Source organism: Prionailurus viverrinus, chromosome F2 (assembly GCF_022837055.1).
Source record: "Prionailurus viverrinus isolate Anna chromosome F2, UM_Priviv_1.0, whole genome shotgun sequence".
Taxonomy (NCBI): domain Eukaryota; kingdom Metazoa; phylum Chordata; class Mammalia; order Carnivora; family Felidae; genus Prionailurus; species Prionailurus viverrinus.
The window spans coordinates 377076-395245 of NC_062578.1; the positions used below are offsets into that span (position 1 = coordinate 377076).

An 18170-nucleotide genomic window follows, 5' to 3' on the forward strand; every position below is an offset into this window, starting at 1 on the left:
AATTGTAGAGTATTGCCATCTTAATATTAAGTTTTCCAATTAATGAATGTGGGATGTCTTTCCATTTTATTTAGATCTTTAATTTCTTTCAATTGTATTTTATAGTTTTCACCGTGAAAATCTTGTACTTCTTTAGTTACATTTATTCCTTAAGTATTTTATTCTTTTTCATACTGTTAATGCAGTTTTTAAAAAAATTCATTTTTGTATTGTTCATTGTTAGTATATATAAGTACAATTTATTTTTTATATTGAGATTGCATTTTGCAGCTTTGCTAAACTCAATTATTTTATTTTATTTTTGAGATTTATACTTATTCATTAAGCTAATATTTAGTAAGCAAATTTATTTGTGTCAAACACAAACAAAAAAAACCCCATACAATAACATGAGACAGTTTTAATATACATGGGGAATATAGCATTTGAAATAAACTCTCCTTTTCAAAGATCAGTGCATCTAGATTGGTTAGCCTACAAAATTATAATCTTTGATTATCAAAACAAAACTAAACAAAAAATGACATTTTAAAAAGAAAGGAAAATAATAGTTTCAAAAGCATAGATTTTTTTTTCAAAAATGTCAAGTAGAAAAGTTAAATATTGCATACCCTAACTGAACAAACGTGAAGAAAATCTTTACCTATAGACCTAAAATGAATCCATGCAGATTTTAAAAACTTATTCTACCTTGTCTTTATTATTTTATATATTTCCTAATATATATTTAACAAAAATGATAATGCTTTCAAGATACAGAATATGTAAAACAAGATCATTTTTATCAGTAATTTAAAGGAGAAAAACCCCTAAAGTATAACTCTATAGAGACGCAAAGCAAGCTCTGAAGCAAAGGGTGACCATGATGGTCTCAAAGTAGAAATGTGTGACTTTTATTTAAACTTTAAAATGTCAGGCTGCTGGGCTGCCTGACCTGCTCAGTTGGAAGAGCATGTGACTCTGCATCTCAAGGTCATGAGTTCAAACCCCACATGGGGTGTAGAGATTACCAAAAAAAAAAAAAAAAAAAAAAAAAATTAAAACTTAAAAAAAAAAAATAGGCCACCTAATTAATCTAGACCCTAGGGAAAGCAGGATGGGACAGGAAGTAAGATCTGGGACAAAAGAGACTAAACTGCTAAGAAAATAATCTTTGTCTTTAGTATCTCTTTTGACTTCTCACTGAGTACAAAGATAAAGAAAAACTACTCATTCCTAGTACAGGGTCAATAAAAAGTAAAATGGAAAAACTTATCTTTTGCTATGTTCCACTAATGTTTTACCTATAAAAATGGGAAGCAATTTAAGGAAATCTATATTTTCACCTTAAGTGAATTAAAGACAATGAAATTTTAAGCCAATCCTTTAACTATAGCAGTAATATTCTATTCTAAAATAATTGTCTGAGAAGGGAGAAAGTAGGTAGCTATAGTAAGCTCCATGTGCATTGAATCTTTATACTCATTTGTCTTTTAAGGACAAAAACATTTTAAGTTATCATTTCCTCTTTAATCCTCTAAAATCCAATGCAAAAGAAGATGAATCTAGTCTCACCCATGCCACAGATGTAGAAACAAAAGCAGAAAAAGATTAAATGACTCATAAGCTAGGTTATGCCATTACAAAATGGGAACAAAGTCTGACCTGCTCCTTTACTTATTAATGTGTTATAGACACATTAGTAAATATCAATGAGGTGATTAAATACTAAACTGGTCTTATCTTCCATATAACTTAAGATGGAAGGGGAAGCACTTAATGAAAAATATTTAAAATAAAACTTTATAACTCTTTTGTAGGGATTCCTTAAATTCCACTTTTCAACTTTTAATAGGTGTGCTAATTTACACAGGACACATTACCATTTACTACGTAACATTAAAGTTCCCAGTGAAGAAACTGGTCACTAGTGCAATAAGAAGCACCAGGAAAAAACCAAATAAACAAATAAATAAAGGCCAGCCTGTTGAGAATAATGGAGGGGAGAGACAGGAGGAGACTGGGTCCTTTACGACAGACTTTAGCCTGTACTTACTTGGAACCATCTTCCTCCAGACTCTCTGTTGTGAAAGATAATTAAACGTCTTTATTTTTTTTAAGCAAAAAAGAAAAGAAACTGCTCGTAAACTCTTACGTAGAATTCATCAAAAAAATTTTCTTTTCTTGGAGCAAAAATGGTAGAAATCCTGGGTTTTCTAGAGACTTGAATGAATATGAAGCTATGAAGGATACACAAAGCTGAAGTACCTGGAGTCATTTGGTTGCCTGTAGTCTTCAGCAGGATCACAAAGTACTCAAAGATTCTTTGGCCTTTTCAACCATATTTGCCTTGAAAGTCTTCGTTAATATCCAGTGTTAAGATAGGGATTTCTTGTAGAAAATCAAAGTTGATTTTCAGTGTTCTATGCAGGACTCAGCTTTCATGCTTATAGTGAAGCTTCTGTATATATTCAAGAATGCCTTGGTCTTCATTTCTTTCCCATATTCTATTCAAGCATTTCTCTGCAGTGGCTCAAAGATAACTGATTCCATCCAGTTCAGAGCTTTGGCCAAACTTTAGATTCACCCAGTCATGCCAGTCTTGATAAATTGCCTACTCTGTTTCATTCATGTAGTCATACTGATACAAACTAGATGCAAAACTATGCCTATACCTATATAGAGGTTGTTCAAAAATTGATACAGGCTTTTTTGCATCTTTGAGCGTGCTATTGAGACAAGCAAGCTAGGCTCATATTCGACTGAGGCAGGCATATGATTGGAAGGTAAAAGACTGTCATTCAGGTTTCTCATATATCATCTGAAGAACATTTCCACCACTTTTTAAAAATGTTAGTTCCTCAAAGTCGTCTTGAGTACTTTGAGCATTGCACCATCTGGCAGCAGGTTCAGGACCCACTTCCCAATCTTTGCAGACCTGTTTAAGAATATTCACAAATGTCTTCCCTGAAGCAATGTTCCTTTCGATGACAGTTTTCTTGGTGCAGGTCCCCTCAGAGCTAGTCATGGGAGATGGGCGTCTCGTCTTGGATGGGGTGGCCATTCTGGTCTTGTGGTAGCCTGAGCACATTGGGCAGGGAGGGGTGGGAAGTGGCCATAGATGTATGTACTGGGGCTCATGCCACCAAAGAACATGATTTGACATGCAGGCTGAGCTCCCGCCTGCAGCAGCTGAACTCATTTATTTTAATAGTTGTGTGTGTGTATTCCTTAGAATTTTCTACATATAAGATCATGTCATCTCAGAATAGAGATAATTTTACATTTCCCTTTCCAATCTGCATGTCTTTTATTTTTTCTTGCCTAATTTCATTGGCTAGAACCTTTAGTACAATATTAAATATAAGTGGTAAGAGCTGACATACTTTTCTTGATCCTTAGGAAGAAAACTTTCAGTGTTTCACTATTATGTATGATGTTAGGTGAGTTTTTTGCAGATATTCTTTATCAGATTGAAGAAGTATTCTGTTGCTAGTATGTTGAGAATTATTATCATGGAAGGCTGTTGACTTTTGTTAGTTATTTTTTTTTACAATTTAATTAGATAATCCTATTTTCCCCTTAATATAGTTTATTACATTGACTTTTGGATGTTACATAAATCTTGCATTCCTAGGGGAAAAACCCTAATGATTATGGTGTATAACCCGTAGTTTATGTTGCTAGATTCATTTTGCTAGTATTTTGTTGAGGATTTTTTTTTAATCTATATTTGTAAGAGGTCTATAGTTTTCTTGTGATGTCTTTGATTTTGTTATGAGGGCATTTGATTTCATAGTATGAATTAGATATTCCCTCTTCTATTTTTTGGAAGGATTTGTGAAAGATTGGTATTAATGCTTTTTAAAATGTTTGGTATAAATAACCAGTGTAGCCTTGGATTTTCATTGTGGTAAATTTTTAAATTATGAATTCAAGCTATTATATTTATTCATACATGAGTATTTTTATTTCTACTTGAGTCTGTTTTGCTAGTTTGTGTCGTTCATTTTATTTCAGTTATCTAGTTTGTTGGCATGCAGTTGTTCTTATAGTGTCCCTTGTAATCCTTTCTGTAACTTTGATAGGACTCCTCTCTATTTTTCGTTCTTGATTTTTGCAATTTGAATTTTTTCTCTTTTTTTCTTGGTTAGTCTACCTAAAGATTTGTCAATGTTGTTGATCTTTTCAAGGAACGAACTCTGGATTTTGTTTATTTTGTTTTAATTCTGTTTTACCTATTTCTGCATAATTGTTCTCATTTCCTTCCTTCTGCTTGCTTTGGATTTAGCTTGCTCTTTTCAAATTTTCCAAGATGAAAGATTTATTAAATTGAGATCTTTCTTTTAAAAAAAATAGGCATTTACAACTATAGATTTCCCTGTATGTAACTACAGCTTTCTTTGCCATGAGTTTTTTTTGTTTTTTTTAATGTTTATTTTTGAGAGAGAGAGTGAGCGAGCAGGGGAGGGGCAGAGAGAAAGGGAGACAGGAGACAGAGAATCCCAAGCAGGCCCCACACTGTCAGCACAGAGCCTGATGCTGGCTCGAACTCACGAACCACTAGTTGATGACCTGAGCCAAAATCAAGAGTCAGTCATTTAACTGACTGAGCCACCCAGGTGCCCCTCCATGAGTTTTTTAAAGTAACTTGTTGAATTTACTTATGTGTTCTAAACATGTTCCCATTACATGTTGTGTATTTTAATACATTGCCTGTTAATAACTAGGTTCTGTAATTTGTGACTTGAAATTTACTTTTTTTTTTAAATTTTATTTTTAATTTTTAAAAATTTACATCCAAGTTGGTAAGCATATAGTGCAACAATGATTTCAGGAGTAGATTCCTTAATGCCTCTTACCCATTTAGCCCGTCCCCCCTCCCATAGCCCCTCCAGTAACCCTCAGTTTGTTCTCCATATTTATGAGTCTCTTCTGTTTTGTCCCCCTCCCTGTTTTTATAATATTTTTGTTTCCCTTCCCTTATGTTCATCTGTTTTGTCTCTTAAAGTCCTCCTATGAATGAAGTCATATGATTTTTGTCTTTCTCTGACTAATTTCACTTAGCATAATACCCTCCAGTTCCATCTGCGTAGTTGCAAATGGCAAGATTTCATTCTTTTTGATTGCCAAGTAATACTCCATTGTGTGTATGTGTGTGTGTATATATAAGTGGTAAGATATATATATATATATATATATATATATATATATATATATATCATCTTCTTTATCCATTCATCCATCAATGGACATTTGGGCTCTTTCCATACTTTGGCTATTGTTGATAGTGCTGCTCTAAACATGGGGTGCATGTGTTCCTTCGAAACAGCACACCTGTATCCCGTGGATAAATGCCTAGTAGTGCAATTACTGGGTCGTAGGGTAGTTCTGTTTTCAGTTTTTTGAGCAACCTCCATACTGTTTTCCAGAGTGGCTGCACCAGCTTGCATTCCCACCAGCAATGCAAAAGAGATCCTCTTTCTCCTCATCCTCACCAACATCTGTTGTTGCCTGAGTTGTTAGGTCATAAGAGGAAAGTGTATAGCAATCCAGACCTTTTTAAAGAAGGAAGAAAGATCTCAGATACACAACCTAACCTTACGCCTTAAGGAGCTGGAAAAAGAACAGCAAATAAAACCCAAAATCAGCAGAAGACAGGAAATAATAAAGATTAGAGCAGAAATTAATGCTATCGAAACCAAAAAAAAACCAGAACAGATCAATGAAACCAGAAGCTGGTTCTTGGAAAGAATTAACAAAATTGTTAAATCACTAGCCAGTTTGATTAAAAAGAAAAAAGAAAGGACCCAAATAAATAAAATCAAGAATGAAAGAGGAGAGGGGCGCCTGGGTGGCGCAGTCGGTTGAGCGTCCGACTTCAGCCAGGTCACGATCTCGTGGTCCGTGAGTTCGAGCCCCGCGTCGGGCTCTGGGCTGATGGCTCGGAGCCTGGAGCCTGTTTCCGATTCTGTGTCTCCCTCTCTCTCTGCCCCTCCCCCGTTCATGCTCTGTCTCTCTCTGTCCCAAAAAAAAATTTAAAAAAAAAATTAAAAAAAAAAAATAAAAGAATGAAAGAGGAGAGATCACAACCAACACAGCAGAAATAAAAACAATAATAAGAGAATATTATGAGCAATTGTATGCCAATAAAATGGGCAATCTGGAAGAAATGGACAAATTCCTAGAAACATATACACTACCAAAACTGAAACAGGAAAAAATAGAAAATTTGAACAGACCCATAACCAGTAAGGAAATGGAATTAGTAATCAAAAATCTGCCAAAAAGCAAGAGTCCAGGGCTAGATGGCTTTCCAGGGGAATTCTACCAAACATTTAAGGAAGAGTTAACACCTATTCTCTTGAAGCTGTTCCAAAAAATAGATATGGAAGGAAAACTTCCAAACTCTTTCTATGAAGCCAGCATTACCTTGATTCCAAAACCAGAGACCCCAGTAAAAAGGACTATAGACCAATTTCTCTGATTAACAAGGATGCAAAAATACTCAACAAGATATTAGCCAACCAGCTCCAACAATATATTAAAACAATTATTCACCACGACCAAGTGGGATTTATACCTGGGATGCAGGGCTGGTTCAATATTCACAAAACAACGTGATTCATCACATCAATAAAAGGAAGGATAAGAACCATATGATCCTCTCAATAGATGCAGCGAAAGAATTTACTTTTTTTTTTTTAAGACACATTTATTCAGCGTCATGATCAGACTATGATTAATATTTAACAATCAACAGCATGGGTGCAAAAAAAAAAAAAATCTACATTAAAACCCTTTGTTGGAATGCTTTAAACTTTCCAGAGAACAGAAACTAAAATAACCTGTTATACAATTAATCACAAATACAGTCCTCAGATTTTTTGTCAATGTACATTGTCTAAAACATGTCTTCTTTGTAGCAGCTAGACCCTGCCATCACTGTGCTTGGCTGAGTTCACAAATCTGTTGTAACCTGTAGCTTCCCTGTCACTTCTCTGCCTCTCCTCTCCTGCTAAGCCTTGTTTCCTGGCAGTAAACATAGTAAAACCTTCTGCCACTGCCATAGCTACTGCTGCTGCTGGAACCACCATGGTCACCTTGGTTTTGTGGTTTGGCAAAGTATTGGCCTCCACCACCACAGGGGCCAGAGCTTCTGTCTCCAAAATTTCCTCCTTTCATGGGTCCAAAATTTGAAGATTGATTGTTGTAATTTCCAAAATCATTATAGCTTCCACCATCTCCATAGTTGCTTCCATCATTACCAAATCCATTATAGCCATCCCCATATCCACCACCCTGTTGACCGCCACCAAAGCCACCTCACCCTCTGAAGTTTCCTCCACAACCAAAGTTGTCATTCCCACCAGAACCACCTCCATGACCACCACCAAAGTTTTCAGAACCACTTTGACCTCCTTGGTTGGATGAAGCACTAGCCATCTCTTGCTTAAATAGAGCTCTCCCTACTTCACAGTTGTGGCCATTCACAGTATGGTATTTCTGAATGACAGTCTTGTCTACAGAGTCATGATCATCAAATGTTACAAAAGCAAAAGGCTCTCTTTTTGTCACTGCCTTGATCAGTCATGATTTTAATCACTTCAGTTTTCCCATACTGTTCGAAATAATCTCTTAGATGATGTTTTTTAGTGTCTAATGCCCCTGACAAAAATCTTTTTCACCGTTAAGTGGGCACCAAGTCTTGAGAATCTTCTCTTGAGACAGCCCTCTTTGGTTCTATAACTCTTCCATCCATTTTGTGTGCCTTGCATTCATGGCTGCATCCACCTTTTCCACAGTGGCAAACGTGACAGACCCAAAGCCTCTGGAGCGGTTGGTATTTGTATCTATCATTACCACACAGTCCATAAGTGTTCCCCATTGCTCAAAATGGGGACTCTCATCGGACTCTCAGACCCTCATCGGTTGTTTGAAAGCTCAGACCTCCTATGAAAAGCTTCCGCAGCTGTTCAGGCTCTTTGGGAGATTCTGACTTAGATATGACAGCAGTGGGAGGGGAGACTTTAACGATGCTTACTTGGCATTGTCTACGGGCAGAAAAAGGTGAAATTTACTTCTTTATAGTTTACAGGAATTTTATTTTCTTGTGCCTATTTATTATTTTTTATTTCTTATTTTAGAGAGCGAGTGTATGCGAGCAGGGGAGAGGGGCAGCTCCTGACACGGGGCTGGATCCCATGACCCTGGGATCAAGACTTGAGCCGAAATCAAGGTCTGACACTCCACTGACAGAGCCACCCATGCGCCCTATGCCTATTTGTTATTACACCTATGTGAACCACTATGGAACAACTTAAATTTTGTGCCATAAAAATATTTTTGTGGTAAGGTACTATTTTTTTCGCACTAGGAATATATCAGCAAAAATCCGCCTTATTGAAAGACCTAATTTTATGTTGAATGAGCACAACTTATAAGCTGAAGCATTGCAAGGAGATAACCAGACAGCAGTTAGATGCTCTTGTCTTTTTCATTGTTAATTTATTGTCCTACATGGGTTTCAGATTTATAAAGGCATCACAGGCTCATTGCACTTAATACCTGCAGTGTTTGCTACCATACCACAACTCATTTTCAATACTTTATTACAGAGGATGAGAAATTGTAATGTTTTATTAACAATGCTTCTGGAAATGAATGCATTTTAAAGCAAATAAATCTTTTTGATAGACCTTTTTCAAAAAAAGTTTTGGTATATTTTTGTTCTTCCCAAAGCATCTTCTAATTTTTCTTGTGATTTTTTTTCTTTTATCTGTTATTATTTAGGAATGTGTTGTTTAATCTCTACATTGTGATTTTTCAGTTTTATTTCTTTTTAGTTTTTAATTTCATTGTGTTCTTGTTCAAGAATGTTATTAATCTCACTCTTTTTAAGTTTATTGAGGTTTGTTTTATGGCCTAAAATATGATCTGTCCAAAAGAATATTTCATGTTTATGTGGGAAGAATGTGTATTATGTTGTTTGAGGGCATCTTCATGATTTTTCATGGGAAGTCAGCTGTTAATTTTATTGAGGCTCGTTTTACATGATAATTCATTTATGTTTTTCTGCTTTTGTGATTTCTCTTTGTTTTTCACCAGTTGGCATGATGTGTCTGTGGTGAGTCTCTGAGTTTATCTTAGTTGAAGTTCTTTGAGCTTTTTGGACGTATGATATTTCATGAAATTTGAGGTTTTAGGGCTCTATTCAAGTAAAATTTCTGTTGCTTATTTCTCTCCTTTTCTTCTGAAATTCTTAATTTGCATATATTTGTATACCTGATAGTGTCCCACAGGTCTCAGAGGTTGTGTTCATTTGTCTTCAGCCTTTTTTCTTTCTGTTCTTCAGTTCAGATAATCTGTTTTGTCCTGTCTAAAGTTTGCTGATTTTTCTGCCAGTTCAAATCTGTTGAGCCTATCTAGTGACTTCATTTTAGTTTTTGTATTAGTCAACTCCTAAACTTCTATTTGATTGTAATATTTGTGGTGGTTTTTTTTTTTTTTTTTTTTGTTGTTGTTGTTAAATAATTGCTACGTATTTATATTTTCTATTTGGTGAGGCATTTTTATAATTAAAGTATTTTAGACATAACTTCCATATTTTTAATTTTGAGCTTATTTGTAATAGTTGACTTAAAGCTTTGTGTACTGATTCAAACTTCTGGGCTCCCTCAAGTACATTTTCTCTTGCTTGCTTTTTCCATGTCATACTTTTCCTATTTATTCATTTGTCTTTCAATTTTTTTGTTGAAAAGTAAAGATTGAAATAATATAATGTGGACATTAAGTTCCCCCACTTCCTCCTCAGAGTGGTGTTTTTGTTGTTGTTGCAATTTGTTTTGTTTGTTTAATGACCTTTCTAGGCTAATTTTGTAAAGTTCGTATATCCTGTTGTGTGTAGTTACTAAAGACACTACATGGTTAGTTTACTTGCCTGTGAATTATTGCACAGCGATTTCTTTAAGTACCTAGAGCCAATAAGTCTTTCATCCTTTACTAAGGGATTCTGTGTTTTTGAGGCATGCGTTCTATACTCTGGCAGTATATAATCAGCTATTACTTTCTCCTTGTGCAGGGAGGGCTTCATGGTTATCCAGAGTTGAGAGATTTAGGCTTTCTTAGTTTTTTTCCTCAGCATGGATACAGTTTTGTACATGCAAATAGCATTCTAGATCCCCAGGAATATGTCAGCTCTTTTCAAGCTGCCTATGGACAGCATTCTCCAGATCTTCCTTTTAGGTATATTTGGCCAGTCTTGGTTCCTTAAACCACTATTGCTGCTTCACACAGCTGCAATAATAATTTGTTTAGCAATAATTAATTAATAATTAATTGCTGCTGACTCTTTTAGAGACATGCCCTGGGGATAGGACTTTTCCCATTGAATGAGCTGCTGAATCAAATTATAAATTCTGTTTATAAGTTTTTTCCTAAAAGCTGCCAGGCAGGTCAGATTATGATAGTACTCTGGGGATAGGGCCTTTTGAGGAGCTCTAAATGCAATTTCCTCTCTCCTGTGACTGCTAGGCTGCTGGTTTACACAGCTACTCTGGTTATGAGGCTAGTGCTTTTCAAAGCTGCCATGAAACTAGAGAGGGGGGTATGAAACTAGGGCAAGTTAAAACACACGAAGTTTATTTTTTATGTTGAGATTCAGTTGTTTTCTTGGGTAAATTCTATTCAGATTGTTACAAGCCTATAGTTGTGAAAAATTAGATGGACTATTTTTGCTACTCTTCTTATTCCTTTTATGAAGGAGTGGGTTATTAGAGGTCCTTACCTCTAATAAGAGATTATTCTGCAAGTTTGACCATCACATTTTTTATTTTAGTCACTCTGATAGGTGTGTGTTATTAACTAATTATTATTTTAATTTATATTTCCATGATGGCTAAGGATATTGAATCTGTTTTATGTGTTTATTTGCCAAATCTATCCTTTTTGGTGAAATATCCATTCATGTCTTTTACTTATTTTTTTAAATTGATGTATAATTAACAATATATAGGTTTCAGGTATATAGCATAATGGCTTGATATTTGCATATACTGCAGAATGATCACTGCAATAAATCTAGTTACCATTCATCCCGATACAAAATTACAAAAACTTTTTTTCTTGTGATTAAGATTTATTCTCTTGGCAACTTTCCAATGTGTAGTACATTATTGACTATGGTCACCATGCTGTACATTACACTTCCATGACTTAGTTACTTTATAATTGGAAGTTTATAGCTTTTGACCCCCTTCACCAATTTTACCTACCCTCAACCCCTGTCCCCTCTGGTAACCACCGTTTTAGTCTCCATATGTACAAGTTTTGTTTTGTTAATTTTTTTGAAAGATTCTACATATAAGTGAAGTCATACAGTATTTGTTTTTGTCTTTGTCTGACTTATCTCATTTAGCATATTAGCATATTAGCATATTATATAATATTAGCATAAAGTCCATTCATGTTATCACAGATGGTGAGATTTTTATCTTTTTTATGGCAGACTAGTATTCCATGGTGTGTGTGTGTGTGAGATGTATATGGTGTATGTGATATTTATCCTTTCTCCATGTTTCTTCAAGTAGGGCATGTATCACTGTCAACTTTCCTTTTAGAGCTGCTTTTACTGCATCCTGTCTTTGGTATGTAGTATTTCCATTTTCATTTGTCTCAAGTTATTTCTGATTTCACATTTGATTTCTTCATTTACCCATCAATTGTTCAGTGGCATGTTTAAGCTCTACATATTTGTGAGTTTACCAGTTTTCTTCTTGTAATTGATACCTATTTTGTGTGAAAGAGCTCATACCATTTTGGTTGAAAAAGATGCTTGATGTGATTTTAATATTTCTAAATTTATTGAAACTTGTTTGCGTTCTGACATATGATTTACACTGGAGAGTGAGGTACACTGGAGAAGAATGTGTATTCTTTTGCTTTTGGCTGGAATGTTCTGTATTTATCCATTAGGTCTTTCTGGTCTAATGTCTTTTTTAGGGCTGATGTTTCCTATTGATTTTCTGTCTGGACGATCTATCCATTGATTTAAGAGGACTATGAAAGTTCCTTACTATTATTGTATTGCTGGCAATTTTTCTCTTTAGATTCATTTATGTTTAGGTGCTTCTTTGTTGGGTGCATAAGTATTTACAAATGTTATAGCCTCTTGTTGGATTAGACACTTTTATCATTATGTAATATCCTTTTTTTTTTTTTTTTTTTGTCTTTTGTTACACTCTTTTAGAGTCTATTTTGTTTGGTATAACTAGTCACCCCAGCTTTCTTTTGGTTTCCAATGCATGGAACATCTTTTTCTATCCATTCACTTTCAGTCTTTATGTCTCTTCACACTTAAGGTGAGTTTTTGTAGGTAGTACAGATTTTTTTTTTTTAAATCAATTCAGCCATTCTGTGTCTTATGATAGAATTTAGTCCACTTGCCTTTGAAATAATCATCGATAGTTATGTATTTACTGCTCTTTTGTTACTTGTTTTCTGTTTTGTAGTTCCTCTCTGTTCCCTTTTTCTTGTCTTGCTTTCTTCCCTATGGTTTGATGATTTTATTTACCATTATGTTAAGTTCCTTTCTCATTATCTTTTGTGTATATACTATAGGTTTTTGCTTTGTGGTTACATATATATATATATGCCTGTGCATATATATAATATATATATATGTGTGTGTGTGTGTCTATATATATATACATACATATATATATATTAGCCTGTGCATATAGCAGTCTATTTAAAGTTGATAGCAGCTTCAGTTTGAATGCATTTTAAAACTACATTTTTGGGTGCCTGCATGGCTCAGTTGGTTGAATGTCCAACTCTTGATCTTGGCTCAGGTCTTGATTTCATGGTTGTGAGTTCAGGCCCCGCATTGGGATCCCCGCTGGGTGTGAAGACTACTTAAAAAATAAACAAATAATCTACCACACACACTCCCCCACCCTGGGTTTTTTTTTTTTTTTTGATGTCATATTTTACATATTTTTGTGTTTGCCTTACCTGTTTTAGTGATCTTGTTACTACTTTTGTTTTTTAATGTTCACACTAGCTTTATAAGTGATCAATCCACTGTTGTTATTACATATATACCTTTCCTAGTAGGATTTTACTTTTATGTTTTCTTGTTACTAATTATGCCTTTTCTTTTCAGCTTGGAGAAGTCTCTTAATATTACTTCTATTACTGGTTGCATGGCGATGGACTCCTTTAATTTTTTTGTCTGGGAACTCCTCATCTCCCCTACAATCCTGAATGATAACCTTGCTGGCTAGAGTATTTTTGGTTGTAAGTGCTTCCCCCCCCCCCCGCCCAGTTCTTTTAACATATTGTCTCTTTTATCATTTATTATATATATTACAGTATAGTATAGTATCTTTTAATATATCATATCATTCCCTTTTCCTGGCTGAAAAATCTGCTGATTTCCCATGGGGGTTTCCTTGTACATAACAAGTTGTTTTTTACTTGCTGCTTTTGAGAGTCGTTGTCTTTAGCTTTTGACATTTTGTTTTTAATGTGTATTGGTGCAGCTCTTTTGGCTCATCTTTTTTTTTTTTTTTTTTTTTTAATTCTCTGGGTTTCCTGGATCTGGATGTCTTTCTTTACCCAAACTAGTGATATATTCAGCCATTATTTATTCAAACAGTTTTTTTTTTTTTTTTATCTCTTTCATTCTCTTCCCCTGAGACCCTTATGGTGCAAATGTTATACCACTTGATGTTGTCTTATAGGTAAGCTATCTTCATTTTTTCATTCATTTTTTTTTTTTTCCTGCTGTGATTAGGTGAGTTCATTTGCTCTGTTTTCCAATTCACTAATCTTTCTGCTTCATGTAGTCTGTCGAGCCCTTAGTGTATTTTTCAGTTCAGTTATTTCTTCAGCTCTGAGACTTCAATTTAGTACTTTTCTTACCCTTGTTTAAGCTCTTTTTTGAAGTTCTTACTCTGCTTAGTCCATTTTTCTTCCCAGATCAATGAGCTTCTTTATGACCATTACTTAGAATACTTTATCAGGTGAATTACTTTTTCCTGTTTCATTAAGTTTTTCCTAAAGTTTTATCTTCTTTCATTTGGTATATATTCCTCTGATTCCTCATTTTTCTTGACTCTGTTTTTGTGTTTATGTGATAGGCAAAAAGCTACTGCTACCATTATTGATAGAGTGTCCTGGTTTAGGAGATGAATCTTAGTACCATTCAAATTTGTTCCGTATTTTGAGTTAATTTTTGTATAAGACATTAGGTTGAAATCCTTCTCATTGTTGTTATTTTTTTGCTTATGGATATTCAGTTGTGTAGTACTGTATGTATACACACACACACACACACACACACACACACACATACACATAAAGTTTTGTTTTTTTGTCAAAAAACAATTGAATACTTCTGTCAGTGTCTGTTTCTGGTTTTTGAAGTGTTCCACTCATCTGTGTTTCAGTTTCTTTGTGAAAATCACTGTTTTGATTATTGTAGCCATAAGATAGTCCTTAACATTGGGTAGAGTAACACTTCTCACTTTATTTTTTATTAAGGTAGGTTGTTTTTTTTTTTTTAATTCCAACTACAGTTAACATACAGTGTGTGTTAGTTTCAGGTGTATAGTATTATGATTCAACAATTCTATATATTACTCATTGCTCATCATAGTAAATGTACTATTTAAGTTCTATCCACAATTTCCCCCATTCCCCAATTCACCTTCCCTCTGGTACCCATCAGTTTGTTCTCTTATAGTTAAGAGTCTGGTTCTTGTTTTGTCTCTCTTTTTTTCCCTTTGTTCATTAGTCTCTTTAATTCCACATGAGTGAAATTATATGGTATTTGTCTTTCTCTGACTTATTTCGCTTAGCATTATATCCTCTAGGTCCATCCATGTTGCTGCAAATGGCAAGATTTCATTCTTTTTGATGGGTAATAGTCCACATTACATATATGTGTACATATATATATGTACACACACCCCTCACATCTTTTTTTTTATATTTAAATACAAGTTAGTAAACATAGTGTCATCTTGGTTTCATAAGTAGAGCCCAGGGATTTATCTATTACATATAACACCCAGTGTTCATCCCAGTAAGTGCCCTCTTTAATGCCTATTACCCATTTAGTCCATCCCCCCACTGACCTCCACTCCAGCAACCCTCATTTTGTTCTCTATATTTAAGAGTCTCTTATGGTTTGCTTCCCTCTCTGTTTTCTTATTTTTCCTTCCCTTCCCCTATTTTCATCTGTTGTCTTTCTTAAATTTTACATATAAGTGAAATTATATTTGTCTTTCTCTGACATATTTTGCGTAGCATAATACACTCTAGTTTTATCCACGTTGTAGCACATGGCAAGATTTCATTCTTTTGGATCACTGAGTAGTGTTCCATTATATACATATATACGTATATGCATATGTATATACATGTGTGTATATGTATATATATGCATATGTGTATATGTATGTATATGTAGACACACACACACACACACACACACACACACACACACACACTACATCTTCTTTATCCATTTGTCGATAGATATTTGGGCTCTTTCCATACTTTGGCTGTTTTTGATAGAGCTGCTGTAAACATTGGGAGGGCATGTGCCCCTCCGAATCAGCATTTTTGTATCCTTTGGATAAATTCCTAGTAGTGCAATTGTTTGGTTATAAGGTAGTTCTACTTTTAATTTTTTGAGGGACCTCCACACTGTTTTCCAGAGTGGCTACACCAGTTTGCATTCCTGCCAACAGTGCAAAAGGTCACATCCTTGCGAACATCTGTTGTTTCCTGACTTGTTAATTTTAGCCATTCTGACAGGTGTGAGGTAGTATCTCATTGTGGTTTTGATTTGTATTTCCCTGATGATGAGTGATACTGAGCATCTTTTCATGTGTGTTAGACATCTGGATGTCTTCTCTGGAAAGGTGTCTATTGTCTTCTGCTGATTTCTTCACTGGATTATTTGTTTTTTGAGTGTTGAGTTTGATAAGTTCTTTATACATTTTAGATACTAATTCTTTATCCAATATGTCATTTGCACGTATTTTCTCCCGTTCCATCAGTTGTCTTTTAGTTTTGTTGATTGTTTCCTCACTATGCAGAATCTTTTTTTTTTTTTTTTTAATGTTTATTTTTATTTTTGCGAGAGAGAGGGAGACACAGAATCCGAAGCAGGCTTCAGGCTCTGAGCACAGAGCTGAACACAGGGCTTGAACCGGTGAACTGCGATATCATGACCTGAGCCGAAGTCGGATGCTTAACTGACTGAGCCACCCAGGGGTCCCTGCAGAAGCTTTTTATCTTAATGAGGTCCCAATCGTTAAGTTTTGCCTTTCTTTCCCTTGCCTCCAGAGACTTGTCAAATAAGAAGTTGCTACAGCCAAGGTAAAAAAAAAAAAAAAAAGGTTGCTGCTGGTTTTCTCCTGTAGGATTTTGATGGTTTCCTGTCTCACATTTAGGTGTTTCATCTGTTTTGAATTTATTTTTGTGTATGGTGTAAGGAAGGGGTCCAGGTTCATTCTTCTGCATGTCACTGGCCCGTTTTCCCAGCACCATTTGCTGAAGAGACTATTTTTTCCAATGGATAGTCTTTCCTGCTTAGTTGAAGATTAGTTGGCCATACATTTGTGGGTCCATTTCTGGGTTCTTTGTTCTGTTTCTATTCTGTTCCAATGATCTACGTGTCTGTTTTTGTGCTAGTGCCATACTGTCTTGATAATTACAGCTTTGTAAAACAGCTTGAAGTCTGGAATTGTGATGCATCCAGCTTTGATTTTCTTTTTCAATATTACTTTGACTATTCGGGGCCTTTTCGTGTTCCATACACATTTTAGGATTGTTTGTTCTAGCTTTGTGAAGAATTCTGGTTTTAGTTTGATAGGGATTGTGTTGAATGTGTAGATTGCTTTGAGTAGTATAGACATTTTTTTTTTTTTAACGTTTATTTATTTTGAGACAGAGAGAGACAGAGCATGAACGGGGGAGGGGCAGAGAGAGAGGGAGACACAGAATTGGAAACAGGCTCCAGGCTCCGAGCCATCAGCCCAGAGCCCGACGCGGGGCTCGAACTCACGGACTGCGAGATCGTGACCTGGCTGAAGTCGGACGCTCAACCGACTGCGCCACCCAGGCGCCCCAGTATAGACATTTTTTAAAAAATATATTTTATTGTCAAGTTAGCTAACATACAGTGTATACAGTGTGCTCTTGATTTTGGGAGTAGATTCCCATGATTCATCACTTACATACAACACCCAGTGTTCATCCCAACAAATGCCCTCCTCAATGCCCATCACCTCTTTTTCTTCTCTTCTGCTCCCACCCCCAACCCTTAGTTTGTTCTCTGTGGGTAATATAGACATTTTAACAATATTTGTTCTCCCAATCTGTGAGCTTGGAATCTTTTTCCATTTCTTTGTGTATTACTCAATTTCTTTGATAAGCTTTCTATAGTTTTCAGCATACAGATCTTTTACCTCTTTGGTTAAGTTTATTCCTAGCTATGTTCTGATTTTTGGTGTAATTATAAATGGGATTGATCCCTTGATTTCTCTTTCAGCTGCTTCATTATTGGTGTATAGAAATGCAACCAGTTTCTGTACTTTGATTTTGTATCCTGTGACTTTGCTGAATTCCTGTATCAGCTCTAGTAGTTTTTTGGTGGAATCTTTCAGGTTTTCCATGTAGAGTATCATGTCGTGTATAAAGAGTGAATGTTTGACTTCTTTGCCAATTTGTATGCCTCTTATTTCTTTTTGTTGTCTGATTGCTGAGGCTAGGACTTCCAATACTATGTTGAACAACAGTGGTGATAGTGGACATGCTTGTCGTGTTCCTGACCTTAGGGGGAAAGCTCTGTTTTTCCCCATTGATGATGATATTAGTTGTGGGCCTTTCATTTATGGCTTTTATGATGTTGAGGTATTTTTCTTCTATCCCTACTTTCTTGAGGGTTTTTATCAAGAAAGCATGCTGTGTTTTGTCAAATGTTGTATCTGAGAGGATCATATGGTTCTTATCCTTTCTTTGATTAATGTGGAGTATCACCTTGAGTGATTTGTGAATATTGAAGCAGCTCTGAAGCCCAGGAATAAATCCCACTTGATCATGGTGAATAATTCTTTTAATGTACTGTTGAATTCGATTTGCTAATATCTTGTTGAGGATTTCTGCATCCAGGT

General features: G+C 35.2%; 1 protein-coding gene and 2 pseudogenes across 5 annotated transcripts in view; 1 reads left to right on the forward strand and 2 right to left on the reverse strand.

The window, feature by feature from the left end:
• Positions 1-18170, forward strand: part of SPIDR (scaffold protein involved in DNA repair) — a 509126-nt gene that overhangs the window by 9755 nt on the left and 481201 nt on the right. Inside the window, exon 2 of one of the 5 annotated variants that reach the window (XM_047841986.1) lies at positions 13145-13278. The exons of the other annotated variants lie outside the window; for them this stretch is intronic. Coding sequence (XP_047697942.1) covers positions 13246-13278 — 33 coding nt within the window. The 5' untranslated portion in view covers positions 13145-13245. The remainder of the gene's footprint in view (positions 1-13144; positions 13279-18170) is intronic. 5 annotated transcript variants of the gene reach the window in all.
• LOC125156236 (deoxycytidine kinase-like) lies at positions 2284-3043 on the reverse strand (annotated as a pseudogene).
• Positions 6973-10072, reverse strand: LOC125156324 (heterogeneous nuclear ribonucleoprotein A1-like; annotated as a pseudogene).